The 22,221-nt window shown below is 35.9% G+C and overlaps 2 protein-coding genes across 2 annotated transcripts; both read left to right on the forward strand.

The window, feature by feature from the left end:
• The first annotated feature begins 7,925 nt into the window (after positions 1-7,925).
• Positions 7,926-18,589, forward strand: LOC142353059 (uncharacterized). The gene is made up of 3 exons (XM_075405254.1): positions 7,926-8,326; positions 8,671-8,887; positions 17,702-18,589. The coding sequence occupies exons 1-3, from the start codon at positions 7,948-7,950 to the stop codon at positions 18,531-18,533; spliced, it is 1,428 nt and encodes a 475-aa protein (XP_075261369.1). The 5' UTR covers positions 7,926-7,947; the 3' UTR covers positions 18,534-18,589.
• Positions 18,590-20,843: 2,254 nt separating this feature from the next.
• Positions 20,844-22,205, forward strand: LOC142352826 (uncharacterized). The gene is made up of 2 exons (XM_075404970.1): positions 20,844-21,146; positions 21,831-22,205. Exons 1-2 carry the CDS (start codon positions 20,947-20,949, stop codon positions 22,030-22,032), a joined length of 402 nt encoding a protein of 133 aa, XP_075261085.1. The 5' UTR covers positions 20,844-20,946; the 3' UTR covers positions 22,033-22,205.
• Positions 22,206-22,221: the final 16 nt, after the last annotated feature.

Consider the following 22,221-nt stretch of genomic DNA (forward strand, 5'->3'; position numbering starts at 1 on the left):
ATGGCTTTATACAAACAGCTCGCTCCAACAATGAGAACCATAAAGACTTTAGATGTTTATTTTCATGCCTCGCTGGCTCATCTCTGAAACTATTTAATAAGTTTCAGATATTTCAGATAACGTAAGGCAGTGCAAAATTACCTTAACGTTTCAGATAAAGTAAGGTTTTTTTTCAGATAAATTTACCTGAATCTATTTAGTGTGAACTCTACCTGTAAACACAGTTTTTCCTTTGATGTGCTTTAACATAAATTCGAAAACTAATTGCTATGTATTAAGAGTTATCTAAAAAATTGCCACAGCTTTAATTAATGAGAAGCAAATAACTGTTCTGACGAGAGAATGCGATAAAATTTAAAATGCCACCGATCGAAGTCCCGAGTTGACCTTTCTTGGCAACCATATCCGAGAACCATATATGGTTCCATATAAGGCAAAGAGAAAGTTCTTTGCATGATCTTGCCATGATTGCTGGCGCAGAGATTTGCATGGAGACTTTTTTTTGTTTTTGGGCAAACTGAGGTTTAGCATGCATGTCAGAGTCAATTAAACCATATTAGTCGCCTATCTCAACAAGGTCACATCCACGGATACTGTATGGCATCCTTGACAAGGCAACATATCAATAAGAACTCAGCGATTGCTTCAAGAAAACAATCACTATGAATGAATCACAATTATAATGGGTAGTCATCACCATTTCCCAGACTTTTGCCCTCTGATGAGACCATCGTGCGACTCAGGCGTTTCCCAGATCTTGTAATTTAGGCCGCACCACGCCACCGTCGTGCGACCCAAATGTTCTGATCAGAGCGGTCTCGAGTTACACCACAAAACCTGGTCACTATTGTGAACCTGACTTATTGTGTTCCTTATAACTGAATCATCATATTTCCACACTGCAAAAATATTCGGTTTTCCGAGCGCATGAGGTGCATCTAGTTACCCGGGTTGAAGTTTCTTTGATTTCATACAAGGATAATATTTGATTTCATAATGTCCATACTTGATTTCTTAGTACGATCCTTTTATGAAACCAAAGAAATCATATATGATCTTTGTATGATTAGCAATAAGAAATCATATATGATCAAAGTACGAGTACCATGAAATCATTTATGATCAAAACATTTATGTTTTTTTCGGTATGATACCTATATGATACCTATTTTTCTGTACCTATATGATACCCCGGCATCACATTGTAATCCGCCATAAGACCATAACGTACAATATCATTTGCAAAGTTGGGCACTAAATAAAAGAATAAGTCCAAATAGATAACAAAATTTTTGACATAATCTGAAGCCAGTTTATGCTTATTAATTGCTCATTTATAAAAAATAATTAAGAACAAAATTTGCATATAATTCATTTTCTAAATTGTTTAAAACACACAAATATTGTTTAGCGCACACAAAGAAGCTAATGTGGATTGCAAATGCGATATTATAATTGAATAAGTCCTCTGACTACCTTATACGAGAGTTTGTGGCATCAGTCAATTTATTATGTGTCATATATGGCCCTGTATGATTTCCAAGAATGTTTTTCAAATTGATTAGAAAATCAAAGCTATACAGTTTTTAGTCTTTGAAATTTTTTCGGATGATGCCTGTATGACTTCTAGGAAATCAATATGGTCCTTGTATGACTACCAAAAATTCATAAAAATCAGAATGATTTCTAAGAATCAGATATGACCTAGTACGAAATCAAAGAAAGTTGTATGATCGTTAACCCGCGTATCATAATTATTGTACAAGACAAAAGTATTCCACCAAAAATGAGCCCAAAAGCTTGTTTCCAAGTACACAAAGCCCAGAAGCCATCAAGCGGGTTTCGCAAGTTATTGCATGGCAAAATCGCCCAGCAGAGATTGTATTTTTTTGCAACAATTAATTTTAAATTTTAACTACATGATTAAAATTACTTGAAACAAAAAAACTTCAAATCTTTCTCGCAAAATAATAAACATCAATCAATTTTCCTAAAGAATCACCTTATTAAAATTTTTTTCAACTGTTTTCTTCCTAAAAACAAAAATGATTTTAAGAACTCCTAAGTTACAATTCAAATGATTTTTTCATGTCTTGGGAGCAAGAAATCATTCGATGTTTTCTGGAAAAAAATTTTCATTTTTTTTTTCAACCGAAGCTCTTGTCGAAACAAATATTCAACTTTTGTACGCATTAACGAACAATCGAATTCAATCAAAAGTTGGTGTTGACATTGTGTCTAATTCTGAAAAGCTTTATTCGAGTGTTTTGATGAAAACTCAGATTCCCATAAAAATTTTCAGAATTGTCTGGTCTGGATATATGATAATGAAATCTGATAAGCAACATTTTTGCTATAATTAGCTTAGCTTGTACGATCTTTATCTGTATTGCCAGATCTCTCGCTTTCTCATACTTGTTGCGTAGAAAGCGCACATTTAAAACTCAGTTAATCTGTTGATTAAGGCGTTTTAGTTTTTTTGCCGAAAAAATTTTGAAAAAAGTTTGCTGAAAACAAAACGATAAGTGTGAAAGCACAAATGATTTTAAAAGAAATATGCGCGCGTTCAAGAGATTTTGATGTCTTATTAGCTATATGGATCTTTTAGCATGAGCCATTTTTTAGATTTTATTGAGCTGCTCATCGAAATTAAGGTTGCCGTTGATTTGAATACCAATGTATCAACAACATTTTTGTGTTGTGAGGACTTCGTTTACATAAAAAACAGATCTGAAACCAGATATAGTGCGCGAGAAAAAGACTAATTCGGTTTTGTTTGCATTCAAATTCAGTTTGTTCACCCCTACATATTCTTCTGTGTTTTGTAATATATGCTTGACTTTTTCTTGTAATCTGCTTTCCTTTCCACAACAGAAAATAATAGTGTTAATTGCGAAATGAATTACTTTCTCCCTTGTGTTTATATTAGATGAAAAATCGTTCACATTTAAAAGAAGAATGAGTGGTCCTGAAACAGATCTTTGCGGCACTCCGTAATTCTTAATTTCACAACCAGAAAACATTCCATTAATGATCATAGTTTTTGTCTGCTGTGTGCAAGGAAAACAGCAATTCTTTCGCTTCCCGGGGGAAACCATAAATTTCATTTCTTAAAGAAAAACGTTTTGCGAAATGGAATTAAAATCTTTTGCATATCTAGAAATATAGCAACAGTTCCTTTGCTTTGATCTTAATTAGATGAAACTGTCTAATTTGGGTAGAGGAGGAAGACCAGGGACCTCTGATGGTCTTTGATACAGACTGGGGTACCAGATACAGACTCAGATTCATACCAAATGCCACAAAGACGTCGTATTTGTGCACTACTTAACTTTGTCAGTCATTAAACGGCTATAGCTTTGATCAGAGAAAAATTAAGATTTTGTTTTCCTTGTCTAGAGAGAAATGAATTCAAATTTTTGTTATACTAACAAATGGCTAACAAAAATTCTAAGCATATGTTTACAAATTTTGTAGTCTTTCTATGAAAAATGGTTTCTATTGTAAGGCAGTGCATGAAACCAAACCGATAACGAATTTTTATCTATTTATGTATCCTTTAAAAATTCTAAGATGCAAGAGTCTTCGACCGTTTTTCTTATATTTGCCGAGGAAAAACGGAAGCTCATAAACTTCAAAGCTCTTCCTTCTTTTCTGTCTTTTATTTTTTTCAACATTTCTAGAGAACTCCATATCTTTATATATATATATATATATATATATATATATATATATATATATACATACACATATATATATATATATATATATATATATATATATATATACACATATATATATATATATATATATATATATATAAAGTTTATTCTGTAGTAAAACCAAAACCAAAAAAATAAAGCAAGGTGTGAATTCATTTATTTTTTGGTTTTCAAGAAGTCAGGAGGGTTAAACTTTTAGATTTCTTCCTTTTCTGCAGTTCACATGAAAACGCATATGGCCCCCAAAATTCTAGATGTTGTATATCATTCCATTATTCAGAGCTTATGGTAGGTTCCTCCAAAAAATTTGAGCAGATGTTATGCTACAACTTCAACGCAAAAACAGACGCAACAAAAGAGATTATTTGTTTCACACTGATAGAAATTTTTTCCGAGTCGTTGCCAGCGTTCCGTAATAAAAATACACTTTGAAATAATTGTAAAGAAGTATAGATGGGGTCAAGCTTATCAATTAAACAGTCATAAAACGGCGAATTAATCAATGAAATTAGAAGAGCAAGACAAACATAAAATAATGCTACCTTCTATCAAAACCCTATTGATTTGGTCAAAGCTATGAGCACATTTAGTTAGGAACTATTATTAGTACAAATAGTGAAAGTCGGAGTTAACCTCCTACTACCTCTTTTTATAACCAAATCAGTATTGCGAAGTATGGACGAACAAATTGCATCACATTCTTTACGACTGGTTTGCAATTCGATTTGATTTCATAGAGAATAATCTACAAAACTTCTATCTAGTTAAAAAAACATCCTATGACATCAAACTTACACTAAAAACTGTCGTTAGGGAAAACTGTTCACATTTTGTCAGAATGTTTTTCCTAGTTTTTCGAGCGGCGCCGATTTCCAATTTAGATCCATTTCTGTCTCCATCTCTACGCAAGTCTATTTTCTTTGCAGCTTTTCCGGCAATATGCCGGCTATGTTTAACAACTCAAAAAATTTGAATTGTATTAGGGCGCTGTCGTATTACGACACGAAGAGGTGTTATGATTTACTGTCCTTTTTCGACAAGTGACTGGGCAAAGAAAGAGGAATTTCAGCGAGTGAATAAAGTTTGAAAGAATAGCTTAGGAGATTAAATTCGAAGAGCAGAGAAAAGAGAGAGTGGTTATTTTTTAATCTCACCTTATGAAAAGGAGCGAGAAATGAAGGTGTCACATTTTTCTCAGTGGTTGATTTTTAGTTTTTCTTTTGATGCTTTTTGGTTTTTATGTTTTTCATGTTGTCTATGGCATATTGTAGGCTGAGGGAAAATTTAGTTTGCCTTTTTGATACCCTTTTCAAAATTTTCGTTAAATTACGGGAATTTAACGCTAATTTGAAGGTTATCTAACATTTTTGCTGATTTTTAGTCTTTTACAATTTTTGCATTTTTGTATTGTTTTGTTGACATTATGGTTAATGAAATAAAGTGTATTGCTTGTAAGCATTGTTTGATACAAAAAATACATTTTTTTTTTTACTAAAAAAATGAATGTTATTAAGTTCGATATGCCTCTGGGCTCATTTCGAACAATAGTGTATATTTTTCTTGTTGCAAAACTAACTCATTTTAACATCAATATCTCTCGTTCTTAATTTGAAATATGTCGTGTAAAATTGTTGCTCTTAATTTTTTTTGATGTCTGGACTAAAGGATTTCTTCACTCCTATTTTGCAATTGAGTTTTACTACCACTACTAAATTGTCGTCTACTATGACTTTTGTTGAGATATGAGACAAAATATTGAGATATGAGACATAACTTTTCATTTTGTGCTCAAAAAAGCTTGCCTAATTTTTTGTGGATAGATTAAAAATTTTCATTGCAAAAAAAGTTTTTTTCTATTGAGTTTTCCTTATTTTTCATATTATTTTAAATTGGCAAATTTTTTTGTTCTTTGACATAAGATTGTTGTCTTCTCTGCATTGAAGCGTTCCGCCAGAGGATTTCAACTATTTGCAAAGCCATTTCTATGAGCGATTACGACTAAGGATAGTGTCCAGAATTCTTCCGGCTATGTTTTTCCTTTTTTAAAAGAATCAGTTTTCACAATTTCATGAATTTTGACGTAAAATAGGAGCAGGGATTTTAGTCACGCCAAAACAGGAAGTTTTACACCTGACTCCGGAGTATGCTATTCGTTCGGGCATTATAATTGAAGTTCTCCTTCCGCATTTTCCAGAGCCGGTTAGTCCGTTAGATTTGAATAAGTCTGCTTCGCGCGCAGAAATAAGTAAGCCTAGCTATACAAAACTCAAGGATGTAAAAAGAGCATCTAATTTTATGGCTTCCCCAAACGTGGGGGACTGCTCCTTAGATAAATTTGTATTTCATTTCATTTGAAGTTTACTTCATTCGAGGACCAACTTTTTTTGCAGAGACAGATAAATGTCGGTCCTCAAAAAATGTCGGTCCTCAAAAATTATAGGTCCTCAAATGAAAAAAAAACTTAACAATATTAATTTAGTATCATCCATCTATATATATATATATATATATATATATATATATATTTATTAATATGTAGATGAATCATACTAGTTTGAGATTGTTAAGTTTGTGTCATTTGAGCACCTGCAGATGCAGATGAACCATACTAGTTTAAGATTATTAAGTTTGTTTCATTTGATATATTTAGCAGAGACAGATAAATTTTATGGAACACAAATTTTTGATGCTGAAATAAATATTAAAGTACTTCCACATTAAGTTTAATATTCGATTTTTGAGTCCGACTGCCTGAAATGAATTAACACTTGAATCAATGCTGTTTGCTCTGTTTGTGGTTCGATAGAAAAAATTATAATGCTGAAATTCCTATTTGAGTTCAGGAAACACAAACCAATAATTGACTGTCTTTGCGCAATATTAACATGCTCGATGATGTTGAACGCATAATAATTGTTCACCAACTTCGATAGCAAGAGACGATATGTTAGCACAATGTAATAGTTGAGAGGTAATAAGCTCGGTAGGATCCAATTCGAAAATTGTTCTTGAGATTTTTCTAAAGGTAGCATATCAGACTTTGAAGGCATATAAGAGTTAGATCCATAAATTAATATTGGAAGAAAGCGTGATTTTATATAGATTTAATGTTGTATTAACCGTCAGGAGATATGATGTTTCCTTTAATTTGGTGGAAGAATTTGTTGGCTTTACTGGTCCGCAGTTCTACATGTTCATGTCAAGTGAGGCTCTAGCTCGTACAAATTCCAAAATCCTCCACAGTTCTCGACTGCTCCAACAACCATTGACCCAACATCGGACTTAGTCTCAACTTGATTTTAAAATTTATGTACTGGCAACTTCATAAAGTGAAGCTGATATTGTTTTCTTAACTCCAACGAAATATTGAATCCAGATCTTGTTTGATTCCGTGTGCGTTTCCAAGTTTTTCATTTTATATAATTTTGAGATCGGCAGCAAAAAGAAGGCTTTTTGGAGTTAAAAACAGTTTCAGGTAATTGATTAATGAAATTAATAAAAAGTAGGGGCAGAAGTTTTGAGCCCTGAGGTACAGCCGAGTTGACTGGCGATTTCTTCGATTTAACAGTCCAATTTTTTGTCATTGCAGTCTGTCGCTCAGTTTACTCTTTAATATCTTAATCAGCTTGCCGCCTATTCAATTGCAACTGATCTAACGTGGGGAATCGCTTTCACCCTCTTCTTTTTCTCTTTTAGAAAATAGATTTAATTACAGGAGACTTAATCCTAAAATGTTTTCAAAACAATGGAATTACCTTATCAACACGAAAACACCACTACACACAAACATGGAAACGCTTCTCTTCTGATACAGCTTGCGATGCGGAACAACTTGTCCTATTCTGCGCTGTCACATTTATTGAATTCTTACATGGGATTCAGTGAGAAAATCACACAGCTCAATCGGAAGATTAAACGTGTGATTTGAATCATCATTTAAATTCTTAAAAAGCCTAGCATCTTCTCTTAACTCTGACACAGTAAGTTTACGAGCTGAAAGTGTACATAAAATAGCAAGACAAGGCATAGAAAGCTTTAATTAAAAAAAATTTTTTAAGCATGGTCAAGGATACCCATTTATCTGAATGAGATAAACTATTTAAGTTGCATCGAATATTCATTTGATAATATATGAATCTTTAAGTTCGCAAGACATTAAGTAAAGCGTGGCAACCTGTGATTGCATTTAAGCTTTCAGCATTAGAAATTTTGTTTTCAGTTTAAAATGGAAGCATCTAACAACCCGGCGTATTACTCACCCTTCCATCATGGAACAGCCTCCAGTGCGCCCCTCTTTGACAGCCCTCTCCACCTAATTGGGGAATCGCCAGTTCACAATCATGGAATAAGTGACTCCCCGTACCACATTCTCAGTTCCACCGAATCGCCTCTTCACGGACCTGACGAGTCACCGATGTATGTCCCGACGTCTCTTGCGGATTCGGTGTCCTTATGTATTGACAAATCGGATGCGAAATTGGAGAACTCGAATTCGAGTGAAACGAAACCAAATGTGAAGGTAAAAGTAGCGAGGCACAGAAAGCGACAGTCCGAACGGAATTTGACAGTGCATGCTAAGCGACGACGGGTTGGAGCAAAAATAGGTGAGTGTAAAATGTCTTATGTAATATGTTAGGATTACATCGTTCTAGCCATTAAGAAGCGTTCAATTGACAAGTTTTGTTCTCAAGAATTAGTTGCGGGATGAAAGCAACTTGTTTCGAATGAAATTAGAGAAATGAGTCAAAGTTTTCAAGTCCTTACTATCTGACTTCTACGAGTGGTATTTATTTTGCTATTTCTTGAACAAACACAAGTTATTGTACAAGAAAAAGGACGGATAGATGACAAGACCATTGAAAGCTGAGCTATGTTCCCGTTTACTTTTCTATTTTAAAGTGAAAAAATAGGAAACAGTCTAGTTATCCTCTAAAATTTGACTGCTTAGTTGGTCACGAGAGTGAAGCAATCACAGGCGGGAAAAGGGAGCCGCGTGTAAATGTGGGAAACATGTCAAGAGGCGCGGTAGATGATAACTCTGAGAATTCCGAGGACTCTGACTACGATACTTCTGACATGGAGGATGGAGAATGCGGAAAAAAGAGACGCTTTTGTATCCACAAAATGGACAAACTTTCCACACACTACGACACTTTCAAACTTAAGTTAGTTCTTTTATACCATTGGGTGATATTTTTACTTAAATTTTTACAGCAGCAGTGTTATTTTTATATCATTCCTCTTTGATCTCTGAGCATTTGCTGCTCTTATAAGAGATCGATTTTTCAAAATTTTGTAGTTTTTGAGAGTTATTCCTACACACAGGTAAAGCATGAACGCCTGAATTAATGTTGTTATGTAATTGCAATAAATTTTTCTCAAATTCCAGTGACATTCGTTGAGCGCTGACCAGGCCGCTAGAAAAGTATCGCATTAACTGCATTCAATATTTCATCCACTGTTATCAAAAGGAATTACTTTATTGCCAAAAACGAGATACGACCAAGAAGAGTTGAGTACATTTATTCAATCAGAAACTCTTGAAATGCTAGTGAGTACTAATAATTGAATTCGTCTTGAACAATTAAAATTACAAAAATTAACATCGATAGGTATATACATCGTCAAGACTGGACTAGCCGGAAAGCCTGCTAAAGGCTTGTTGAAGGCAGCCCAAGAGCATTTGATTCAAATTGTAATTATCACAAAAAATAAGCATTATTATTAAAGTTAACATGAAAATTGAACAAAATATGAAACATCATGATGAAGATAAACAGAGAAAACTAAAAATAAAACGCGAAAAAAACAGATTAAGGTTAAATAAATTTTATTTCAACGATGCAGTCCAGGACAGCCTCAAGCCCACGAGAGACACCTCCCAGCGCAATGAGGATGAGTAGTCTAAGTACAGTTCTTGAATGATAGGAATGACTTTCGAGTGCTCATTAAAGGCCCTACAACAGTAGTTAGTTCCACACCTTGAGCACTGAAAGGCATCTCACACAAGCAAGAAGCTGTCCAAGACTGCAAAGTCACAACAATATGATAGAGGCAATTTGATACTACTTGGATTAGTTCTTATTTAAAGATAATATTTGCCAGCTCTAGGTTCCCTATTATGAAATTATCACGGAAGTCGTGTAAATATGCGTTTTTTGAATTTTCACTTTTAAAGCTTGTCTGGATTTCTATGTTTGCTTTTTTCAACAGGTTCGCAAGACAAATTGTCCTAAAATCTACAGAGAGTTGTTTGGCTTTGCATTTGTTTATTGGCAGAGAGTTTATCCCGCTTTCTTTTGCTCTGGTTACATAGCACTTTCCACATTGTGAGATTTCTTTTTTATTAACCACTCGTTTGAACAACTCGTATATGTGTAATTCAAACACCGATGCAATTTTTAATTTCTCAAGTTTATCAGAAATGCTGTCACGATACCTTTTACAAAAAGCTATTCTAAAAAACCGTTTTTGACTTTTGTGAATTACATAGAGATTGCTTTTCTTCACGCAACCATATATGAGAATCCCATATTGCAAGACCGGTTGTACATACGTTTTATAATAATTTATAAGCTGATTAATTGTCATTACGTCACGCAACTTATAGACAATTGCGCAGAATTTATTCATCTTTTTCCGTATATACTCAATGTGTTGTCTGAAAGAAAGTTTGTTATCCAACCATATTCCTAAATATTTGCAAGAATCTACACTTATTAAAAATTCATCGGAAAAATTTAGTGAGATGTCTTCTTTAGCACTGCAAAATCTGAGCAATTTAGATTTCGTAGCCTTTACGGTTACTTTGTTGTATTTCATCCAATGATCAACTCTTTCGATATCTTTCTGAAACTCCTCGTTGCTTGCAAGTGGATTTTTTACTAACGCTGTATCATCAGCAAAGAGTGTTACTGAAGAATTGAAGACAGCATGCGGCAGATCATTGATATATATCAAAAACAGTAGTGGACCCAAAACTGAGCCCTGCGGAACCCCACATTTGACCTGGCGTTTTGTACTCAGTGTTATTAATATGTATATACTGATACCTCTCTGACAAATAATTTTTGAGCAGGCAAAAGTTACAACCTCGAATTCCGTAGTTCTCAAGTTTTCCTAGTAAAATAGAGTGATCAACGCTATCAAATGCTTTCTGCAGATCAAGTAAAAGCATCAGTGGATCTTTTTTCAGATTTTTCATGTTTCTGATCTCTTCAACTAACCTAAGAGCGGCATCTACAGTGTTCAATTTAGACCTAAATCCAAACTGATTAGCACTGAGCAACTCAAAATGTTCAAAATAATTAATAATTCTGTTATAGATAATGCGTTCAAACACTTTTGCTAATGATGGGAGTAATGAAATTGGTCTGTAATTTCCATACTCATTGACATTACCATCTTTGTGGAGGGGATTTACTTTTGCAACTTTAAATTCGTCCGGGAAAATTCCAGTTTTAACACAGTTATTGAACACATTAGTTAGTGGTTCACTTATAAGGGGACAACAAAGTTTTAACATTTTGGAGGATATACCATCGTGACCATAGCTGTTTTTACTTTGCATGTTTATAATTACGTTTTCCACCTCATTATAGTTAATTTCACTAAAAAACAAAGATTGTGGTTGCCTTTCTATTGGTACTTTTTCTACTTTTTCAATTTTGGCATTCAGTTCTGTTCCAATGTGTGCAAAAAACTTATTCATATCATTTGCGACATTTGAGTCAAAATTATCCGGCAAAATCAGTTTTCTTTTTGATCCAATTATATTACTGATGGTAGTATGATATTGCTTTGGGTCTGCATTTTCCAATTTAGTTCTCCAGTAAGCTCGATATGCTTTCCGAGATAGCGCATTACATTTATTCCTTGAAATCTTAAACTGCTTAAAGTTGTCTATTGTCGGATTTTTAATATATATTTTGTAGAGCGCATTCCTTTTCCTTGATGCACGCAGTACTTGATTTGTTACCCAGTTTTTACGCGCCCTTTTGATTTTTGTAAGTGGACAAAATCTGTCGAAACAATAGGTAATTACCTCATTAAGCTTTACGATTGCTGTATTGGGATCGGTATCACTAAACGCGATATTCCTTAGCTTTTGGCTCATTAGAAACTCCAGTCTTAACCTATTATCAAGGTTATTAAAAACCTTTAGATTTCTTGCGAACAAACTGCGTTCATTTTCTTTTAATAATTTCGGAAGCATCAGAACACATTCACACAAATAATGATCGGCTGGTCCAAAACTATAGTTCATGGCTCTCTTACTTAAAACATTACCCCATATATGGTCTATACAGCTTGCAGAAGTTGATGTTTCTCGGCTTTGACTTCGTTGCGACAGCAAATTCATACCGAAGGATGTAAATATGTCGGATAACCCCCTACACTCCTTGTTGTCTCTTAAGAGATCAATATTAAAATCTCCTGCAATTATTTGTTTTCTCGAAAAATTATGTTCCTCTAGAAACTTCTCCAAGATATTAAAAAAACCATCAATGGACTCGGAGGGTGACCGATACAAAACTGTGAAAGTAATTTGTTGACCATTTTCAGTAGCAATATCAATGCTTAAAATCTCTGCGTCCGAGTGTTCTTTAAAACTTCTTACTTTGAGCTTCTCAGATACATAAACTCCTACACCTCCTCCTCGTGATCCGCGGCACCGTGAGAAAAACTTATAACCATCAAGAGAAAAAAGGTTTTCATTTTCAGACTTGTTTAGCCAAGTCTCCGTAATGGCGATTATATCTGGTTTATTAGTGAGTTGCTCAATGCATGCTTCTAGATTAAGTAGCATGCGTAGCATGAGTACTAAAAATCGATTGAATAAAGAACAGCTTCACAGACAAAAACTATTAGACATACGAGATTTTTGTTAATGAATATTGGCTTTTGTCCTGAATATGCTTAAATGCAATATAACTCTATAAACGAGGACAAAGGAAACAACGATTAAACTATCCAGAAAAAATGGACAGAAATTCTCGAATTATTGTCCCTGAAGAGATAGGAAAACAAAATGCCAGCCGCACTTTTTCATTCAAAATTTTCATACGCGTGAGTCGTAATGCTGTGTGAAGAAGAGCTTAAAACAATGAATTCAAATTTGGGTTTCGGTACTTTTGTGATACTGTCACGCAGAGGACTGTCACGAGAACGGTCTTCACGATACTCACGAGAACGGTCTTTACCGGGTAATGTTAAATGCGGCGAGACTTTTACATTACCCCCCGCTTGTCTCCCTCCCCGAGCAACCCCTCCAACCTCCCCCGCGCTACCAGTCCCCAAAACTTTTACCCCATCCACTCTTCAACCGAGCACTTGCTAAAATGAGCCGGAGTGCAGATGGACATGTTGATGACTGCGAAACGCAATAGTGGTATAAAACTTCTACACAAGTTTTTTATCAGTAACGTACGATGACTACAGTAGACAGGATAATGAGTACTTCCTTCCAAAAGACAGTGAAACATGAACACCTGAACAAGATAATAAATTTTACAGGGCAAATTAGTTGCGTAGGAAAAGGCAAAAACTGAAATAATAAAAAACCTGAAAACTCAGTTGGCAGAAAAACTGAAAACTGTTACTAAAATTACAGAAAAAGCTTTTACGCATCGAGAATATTTTTCAGCAACCTGAAAAAATTGAGCGAATGAATTCTTCGAGTCTAACTCAACAGCTGGCTGAACTGAACCTAAGTTCTTCCAGTCAACGTGAAAACTGTTTTGCTGACAGCGAAAAGGATCTCCTCTTAAAAGAAGTGAGTCACTAAAAGTTTCAAATTGTTGTTTGCCCTTGAAAAAGAATTTTTCAGGCAAGGGACTTGGTGCAATATGTGCAAACGTAGCTGCAAGATTTACAGCTTGCCTACTGGGAAAGTAGGGAAAATTTTGTTGAACTGTTGACCGTAGATTTGGAAACTTTTTTAAGACAAATATTCTATCAGAACGTTTAATTGCGTTCTCAGCATTAATTCTGCACAAAGACATCAAAGTATAGCACTCATTGGATGTCAAGATAACGATTTTACAATTGGTCAGCAGAAGGTTTCACCTCATTAATTCAATAATACCGACGATGCACCGCGGAATTCTGGGCCCTGACCAGTCGGAGAATTCAGCGGCTCCAGTCAACAGAGCGCAAAATGATCAGGGTGATCTGTGGGGGTAACCCTAACTTACAGACAACCATCTACAACGTTAGCTGTTAATTGGATGCATTTCAAATCAGTCAACGCCAATAGCATTTCAAATAAGTCAACGCCAATAGAGAAATTGAGAAATATTATCGAAAACTTTTTGGCGCTCAGGACCTTCGGTATTGGATGCTAATCATCAGTTTGATGCACTCATCAGGTTTGGATGCGAGAGCTCAAAACTCAGAGATTCAGGTGCAAAGTTGGGCAGTTTTTTGGAAACGAAGTGGTTCAGTGGCGCAAGATTTAGGCCATTTTCTTCCGTGGACTCGTTGCACTGGACAAAAATCTGGGGGTGCGACCCATAGGCATTGGCGAGACGTTTACGTGGAAAAGAATAGCTGATTTGGTATAGAAGCGTCTATTACAGGGACTGAGACAAATATTTGAAGAAAAATAAAAAATTAGTCTTGGCCTGCTGTAACTTGACTCAAAAAAATGCGTTAATTTCAATCAATTTTAATGCTACTCTTCTATAGTCCAGAAAACACTTTATACAAAGTTTATATACAACAGTTGATAAAAAAAACTAAGCTGGTGTCAGCAACACAGATTTTATATTGGGAGTGAGGAAGGCAAAACTCAAGGGGATCCATTTTCCATGTTGCTTTATGGAGTTGCCTTGATGACACTGATTATAACTTTCCGTCGACCGGAAAAACACATTCAAAGTTTCTATGCATTTGGTGCTACTGCTTCCACTAACTTTGAAAACTTAAAGGAATTACTTAACTTAACTAATCGAAACTGCCAAAGTTTACCCGGAGCCTGGCAATAGTTATCTTTGTGAACCAAATCCACTTTGCGGGATCTCAACGCTGTTTTGATAAATTTGATTTAAAAGTTTGTTTGTGGTGGAAAGTGGTACTTGGGGGGGTTTAGTCGCGACAATAACAGTTTCGAAGACTTTGTTAAACAAAAAGTTAAGAACTGGCACGAAAAAGTTAAGGTTTTGTGTAAAGCCGTTGACTACTGTCATCATGAAGCTTTTGCACAGATTTCAGAAAACTATTCCAAGTAGCATGGAATTTTTTGATGACAGTTGCACCAGGTTTGGAGGGAGTCTTGAAACTTTAGTGGACACAATAAGAAGCACACAATTGTTACCAGCTGCCACAATTGTTAGTATTGTGCATGACATAATGCGTAAGAAATTCAGCTGATCTGCAAAACACTGTGGTTTGGGAATAACGAACCCCGGTCGCAAAGTCAAAGAAAATTGCATTTTCCAACTGAGTTAATTGCTGAGGAACATAAATCAGATGTCCATAGGAGAAGGCCAAATTTTTGCAAAAAATGAAAGCAGATAAAAAAATGGAAGCAGTCAGCTATACCTTGAACTGTCAGAGCAGTTAACCAAATTAGAGAGAAAGCGGATGGAAAGAAACTTCAAAAGTGGCAATTCATTCTGGTTGACAAAAATTTCTGAAAGATGATTTTTGTCTGTCCAAAAACGAGATTTTGAAGCCACGGCTCAACGCTATTGGCTCGAAGTACAAAATCTTCCAACGATTTGAACAATTTGCCTGAGTTGATAAAAAAAAGAAGAAAGCAGTTTATGAACTTAACGAACAGGAGGGGGACGTAAGCTCAAATAGTGGACGGTCGATTTAATTTAAAACCATGTCAGCAATGAACTAAGTATTATATTTAGAGTTACTTACGTAATTTTATTTCATTTTGATTATTTTAATTTCTCCGGAAGAAAATGGACGACGCGAACCGCCCTTTTTACCTACGTGCTGCTGATATCCGGGCATCTTTAGATGTCGATGCCGGAGGATTGTTTGAATGAAATTGGGTCGTTTTTATTCGATTATCGATTGTCTGCAGTTTTAAGTAAAATTTGCTGTTGATTCAGCTTTGCCAACGCATTTATAATGTTTTCTGGCATTGTTCAATTGTTTTTGTCTAAATCTCTACATCTCGAATTATCATTTCTCATCTGATTGTCGTACTGTGGATGTTTATAATTTTTGGTGGTGGTGGCTCCGTCAATTTTGATCTGAGGCATTCAGGCATAGCTTTAATAATTCTTATTTTTGATCTGAAAATTGAATTATTTTTCCAATAGTTCTTTCATCAGATTTTGTTTGTTCTGCTACCTGTCATGTCTCACCTCCTCAGCCGTTCTTAAACTGGGGCGTCTTGTGAGCTCTTAGTGCTTTAATTTGAAGATTTACGACGGTCTCCAGAGCTCTATTTTTGATTCCAATGTCTGAAAGCATTGGAATTTTCAGTCATTAGTCGTCGTTATATATTGATAGCTTTAGGTTGTCGAATTTGCATCAATTGCTTTGGAACAAAGTTTGAAGCGATAATTTAAGTTGTGTGCATATGCAAATTTTTGTAATTCTGTAAAGCTTCAGGAGGAAAGCTATCCACAGAAGTTTCTTGGATGGAAATTGTTTTACGGTTTAAATGGAAAGTTTCAGTTTCAATGCATTATTTTGTTTCGAACCGCTTTTTGAGTTTCTCTTAAAACTCTTCAATAATTGATAAGTTAGTGTGGATATTTTTTCTTAAATTGTGTTGTTTGCTTTACTTTCACAACAGTGTCTTTATTTGGAAGGCTTTTAACTTTTTTTCTGGTTTCTTGATGTTTCTGTTAGTTTTGATTGGTTGGCAGAGCATTTTCGTTGCTCTGATAACCGTATTATAAATGAGAAGCTTCTGTTAGTCAGTAACTTAATTGGGCACAAACCCAAAACAATTTTATTCATTACTAGTGCAAATAATTTCTTGGTCTTTCCCATTATAGCCTGGGACCGTAGTGGTCGTATAACGTACAGCCCCTCCTCCAATATTGCGGCAAATATGCAATAATGGGGGGGGGGGGGGGGTTATGATTTGAAATATCCAAATTTCTGTTTTTTTCCAGTAATATTCGTACTCTCATGCGTCAATTGGTGTATTCTATCCTTGCATGGATTAAAACTGCAGAAATATATAGTAACTTTTTCCTGCACTTTTCAGGCTATAGTTAATTAAAAATATTCAACAATTCGTCGAGCAATATAGTGATTCATGGCACATTGTCAAGTATGAACGTGGAAGAGTTCAGACTCAGTCGAGCATTTATTGGAGCTATTCTGCCCCCCCCCCCCCCCCACCACCACCACCACCACCAACACCACCACCTCCAGCCTATTGGCATTTAACTTTTCTAACTTTTACGCCTCTGCAGGCGCACGTGCTATGTTTTACACAGTAACGTGATGTGTAACATGTAACAACATAAATTATAATTGGGAGGCGTAAAAACTTGGGAGGGGGGGGGGGAAGGAATCGCATTTATTTTCTCTGAAATATGTACGATAAAGCTGCGAAAACGCGTGTTAATTTCTGGGAATTTTTGTTTGAATCAACAGTTGCAAAACTAAACTTACTGGAAAAACCTGCTCTTTTCTCGCCACTGTGAGAAAGTATAGTCTAATCAGCTGCAGTGTGGTGTAAGTTATAATCACAACGGTAGTGGCTTTAATCACACGGTTTTTATCGCCCTCTCCATGTTACCATCTCTGCTTCGCCTGAAGTTTGAAGTTGGGGATCTTTTCCCTTTTTTGCCCCCCCCCCCAGTACGTTATGCAATCACAGTTTACAGAGTACGTGTCATTACATAGTAAATTATTATACGTAAATATATGACACGTGCGGGGGTGCAAACAATATGCACCCAGTAAGTTGGTGGGGGCTAAAACGGAAAAGGTCGAAGTTTGATAACTTCTCAATGGCGATAAGAACCGTGCTATATTCATCCTTTTTTTAGGTTTTATACTGACAAACTGACCAGACTAGAGCACAGAATTGAGCTACTCAAAAGCGCAAAATGTCCGCAATATCTGGCCCAAATCGAAAGAGAAGAAACTAGATGCAATTCTAAAATAAAACACGCCGATACAGTTCTCAAATTCCAACTTGTGGCAGCGGAGAATGTCTTCAAAGCCAACAAAACAGCTCTAATTAACGAAACAGATGAAAAAATGGCAAATTTTACGTCAGAATTGACTTTGAAACTTGAATCGCGTCGAAATGAGCTCAAAAAATTAGATAGTTGGTTATGTGAACATTCGTCTAACGAAACATTATTGTGTAGAAATTTGAATAATTTGCACCGCATTTTCAACGAAATGTATCCTCGGCCGAAACCGGTTCATTTAGACGAAATAGGAGGACCCTATATTGTGTATCAATTATCAGATAGAGAAATAGCCGACGATTTACGCAAAATGAGAGGCCAAGACAATCGTACCAGAAGTGTTGACAATAACTCCCGACTTCGATTTCGAAAATCAGAAAAGAGTAGAAAAATGGGAAAGAAAAGAAAAATTTCAAACGATTCTCAACAGAATAACTCGTCAACTGTTTTGTTTAATAACCTGAACATCAGAACAGATATAAGATTGTGCGTGAAGCAAAAAGGAAGGAAAGATTTTTTTGGATATGCGAGTGGGGTGAACCCAGAAGGAGCTTTGATCATCAGTTCGATGCGCAAATTGGCGAACAGTGGTTCACAGGTGAATGATAGTGGGCAATTTAGAGCAGTGACTTTACAGCAAATCAATAATGAAGAAGTGTTTATCAAACAAGCGTCAATCTAATTGTGTTAATTTTTGTATTTGATATCTTTGCTTTAATAATTTAGCTTGCAGTGTAATTTTTCACAAGTACTACCGGCAGGGGTCTCAGAAACGTTGGTAGGTTTACATGTGAGCCAGAGTAAGTTAAAATAATTTTTCTATGGTCACATAATGTTTTGCTCAATATTGCTGAATTATTGTAAACGTGTGTCTTTTTATGCAGATTTTTTTCTTGACCATTTTTGCGCTTTCCTTCTAGAATAATCTTCGACTTCTCAAGTGACGCATTTTGTATTCTCAAGTGACTTCTTCACGTATTTTTCATTTTTTTCTTCACGCATGTTCTCAAGTGATTTCACGCATTTTCGGGGTTCGAACGCGACCATAGCCCATGAATTAAATTGCCCCGCCTGTCATTCGAGAGTAATTTCTCTGACGTTAGGCGGTTTATGAATTCTCTGAGTAGCTCTCGTAAAGCTCTAATTTGCCCTATGTCTACTGTTTGGCAAAGCTGATGAGGAACACTTGATCAGGCACATTTTCATGGCTTCGTAGTATGGGCGATTTTTGACCCTCCCCTGACCATTTTTTTAACCTTCCTATATTTTATCCTCGCCCTCTGAGGCTCTCTATTCTCAAGCTTGCTACTAATAAAGCTAATACCTCGCATGTCTATCAAGAGCAGTTTGAACCCGGGTAGTCGATTGTTTGGGTTGAAAATCCCTTTCTATGCCTATTTGTGTTTGAATTTTAAAGATGCACGATAATAAACGAACGATTTTTGAATTTTGAATACTGCATGTTAATAAATGGCTTTGAATTTCGAGCCATTATTTTTGTCCATAGGTTTGTTTTTTGGCTGACAGAATAGACTTTTTAATTTTTAGTCACTGAATACTTGAATTCTTTGTGGTCCAATTTTGTCTTTTTAGGATGAGCCATAACCATCCTGTAGTGGACATAAGGCAGCAAAATCGTTTCAATATACAATATCAGTGAGGTATTTGCTAATAAGGGTCTGCTCATAATTGAAATGTGTATCAATTACTGCAGTTGTTTGCCTTCTTTAAGGCTCTTGGAGTAACGAAAACTGTGTAAGCATCTATCAGGCATACCATTTACTACTATTTTGATCCAAACAAAATATTCTTTGATTTTTATTCAAGAACCGTAACCGATTCTCAGACAATTGGCATGCGAGTATCTCATCTTTCCAAAAAAAAATCAACCATTTATTTCCTTAATTAGTTTTGACTGAAATATAACTCTCATTACAAAACTGACCGATTTCGACATATCAGATATATTTGAACAATTTTGTTAATTTTGATTAGCATAAATGTGTGAAAGAATAGCAACTGACTAAGAAGCAGCTGTGCATATTTCAATTTACTAAAACGTCAAAAACCTGACTTGAGTAAAACAAGTTATTATAGCTGCGAAGCTGTAAGCTGAGCGTAGCTATATTGCGGTGCTCTTGGTTTTTTTTTGTTTCGTCGTCTGACGCTTCATTTTCGTTTTACATTTGTTCTAGAACATTCTGTCTCGTCACTGCTTAAATGGCTTTTTCGCGCTTGATTTCACGCTTTCTGCGTGACCTAAATTGCGGTTATTCAGAAACTTGATTGTAAGAAAACAGATTATATGGTCCGACAGCCGAGTGGTTAAGGCGACTGGCTGTTAATCCGGAGATCGCCGGTTCGAGACGCGACAGGGAAAATTTTTTTGCACCCAAAAACAACCTCCTTTGAAATAAACTTGTAAGTTTTATAGGCGGCGGCGATAACTATTATCAACTCATTTCTGTATCTTTTTCCATCTGTATTTTACGGCACGCAAGTCTATTTCGCAGCTATTCCGGCAATCTGCCGGCTATGTTTGATTGAATATCTGGACCTTTTCCGTTTTTGCCCCTGCCCCAGTTTTTTTAAGTAATGGTTCAATTTGCAATGGCACGTGCTCTGTAACTGAGGGGTCATAGCGTCCTGTGCGACGGCACAAATGGAAAAGATCTCAATATTTGATCGAATGATGCTTCCTCTACCTCTTATGGTTTTTCTGGTCGTGATACAAAGCGCTCATCCCATTTGCGCACAGATATCTTTTCATCTGCTCTTCCATCGTAAAACTGTTAAACTGTTCAATCAATCACTGTAAAACTGTTAAGGGTCTTTCCCATTATAGCCCCCCCCATGAAATTATAGCCCCCCATAGTGGTATAGTTACCATGATGGGGGGCTATAGGTTATCTGACCACTAAGCTGGGGGGCTATAATGGGAAAGACCCACTTAACAGAGAAAAACCTCGGCTTGTAAAACACAGCTTGTAAAACAAGGTTAAAAGTTCGTTTTAATTTTCAGACAGTTTTTATGTGAGTTTTTGGTCAAATACTTGACTTGTTTGAGAGGAAGAAAGCAATTTTCTTTTATTGTAATGTTGCCACTGACCCTCCTGAAAACCGCCCACGGACACCCGATGTTGGTGGAGTTGAAAAATGGAGAGACCTACAATGGCCATTTGTCCTCCGTGGACACCTGGATGAATATCTGTCTCCGAGAGGTCATTTGTACATCGAGAGACGGAGACACATTCCACCGGATGCCAGAGTGCTACATCAGAGGGAACACCATAAAGTACCTTTTGCCTTCTATTCCCGGGTTGAAGTTTCTTTGATTTCATACAAGGATCTTATATGATTTAATACTGTCCATACTTGATTTCTTAGTACGATCCTTTTATGAAACCAAAGAAATCATATATCATACTTGTATGACTTCCAAGAATTTATACAAATCATATATGACCTAGTACGATTACTAAGAATCATTTATGACCTAGTACAAAATCAAAGAAAGTTGTATGATCGGTGATCCGGGTTTTTTTTACTTGATCCGGGTTTTTCCGCCAGTTTCAATTGCATGTCAAATGATATAATTATAATTGCATACCAATTTTTCTTCGGATTTTTTCTGTATTCGATATGTTTGCTGAAACCAATCAATTTGTCCCAGAATCAGAATTACCGACTAGATCGCCTTTTAATGGTTAAAAATACTAAACAAATTTGTGCCAAATTGTTTGTTTCCGTGTCTGTTTATTTTCAGAAGCTAGCTAGGATTAAAAGTCAATTATATGTAGGGTAGACTACTGCTTTTCGGCCTATGAAGTTATTAACGGACTGAAATAATGCTAGTGATATGCCACATAGCAAAACCATTACTAACGAGTGCCGGAAGTTACTAACGGGTTTTCAATTTATGGATGGCAATGTTTTTCAATTAGGTTTGATATGACATCACAATGATTGCTCATTTCAGGTATTTGAGAATCCCGGATGAGATCTTCAACATGGTTAAAGAAGAGAACCCGCAAAAGATGGGCGGAGGTGGATTCCGCGGGAAAGGTGGAGGAGGTGGACAGGGACAAGGGAGAGGACGAGGTGGCGGTCGGGGTGGCTCTGGTCGGACACGAGGCGGTGGGGGTAATCGCGGAGGCGGTCGAGGTGGCGGAAACCATTGAAGAACAAAATAAGATGAGAAACTAGAGTGCTAGTTCAACTTGCAGTTCTTCGAGGAGGTGACGTGAGAAGGAAGAGAGCTTGAAAATTTCTTGATTAAACACTAAATAATGAAAACTGTTCGTTTAGAAGTTTAAATAAATGTTTTGTGTTTTCAATTGAACATTTAATGTTACCAGTTCCTACCAGTT

Source organism: Convolutriloba macropyga, chromosome 14 (genome assembly GCF_964194025.1).
Source record: "Convolutriloba macropyga chromosome 14, txConMacr16.3, whole genome shotgun sequence".
Taxonomy (NCBI): Eukaryota; Metazoa; Xenacoelomorpha; order Acoela; family Convolutidae; genus Convolutriloba; species Convolutriloba macropyga.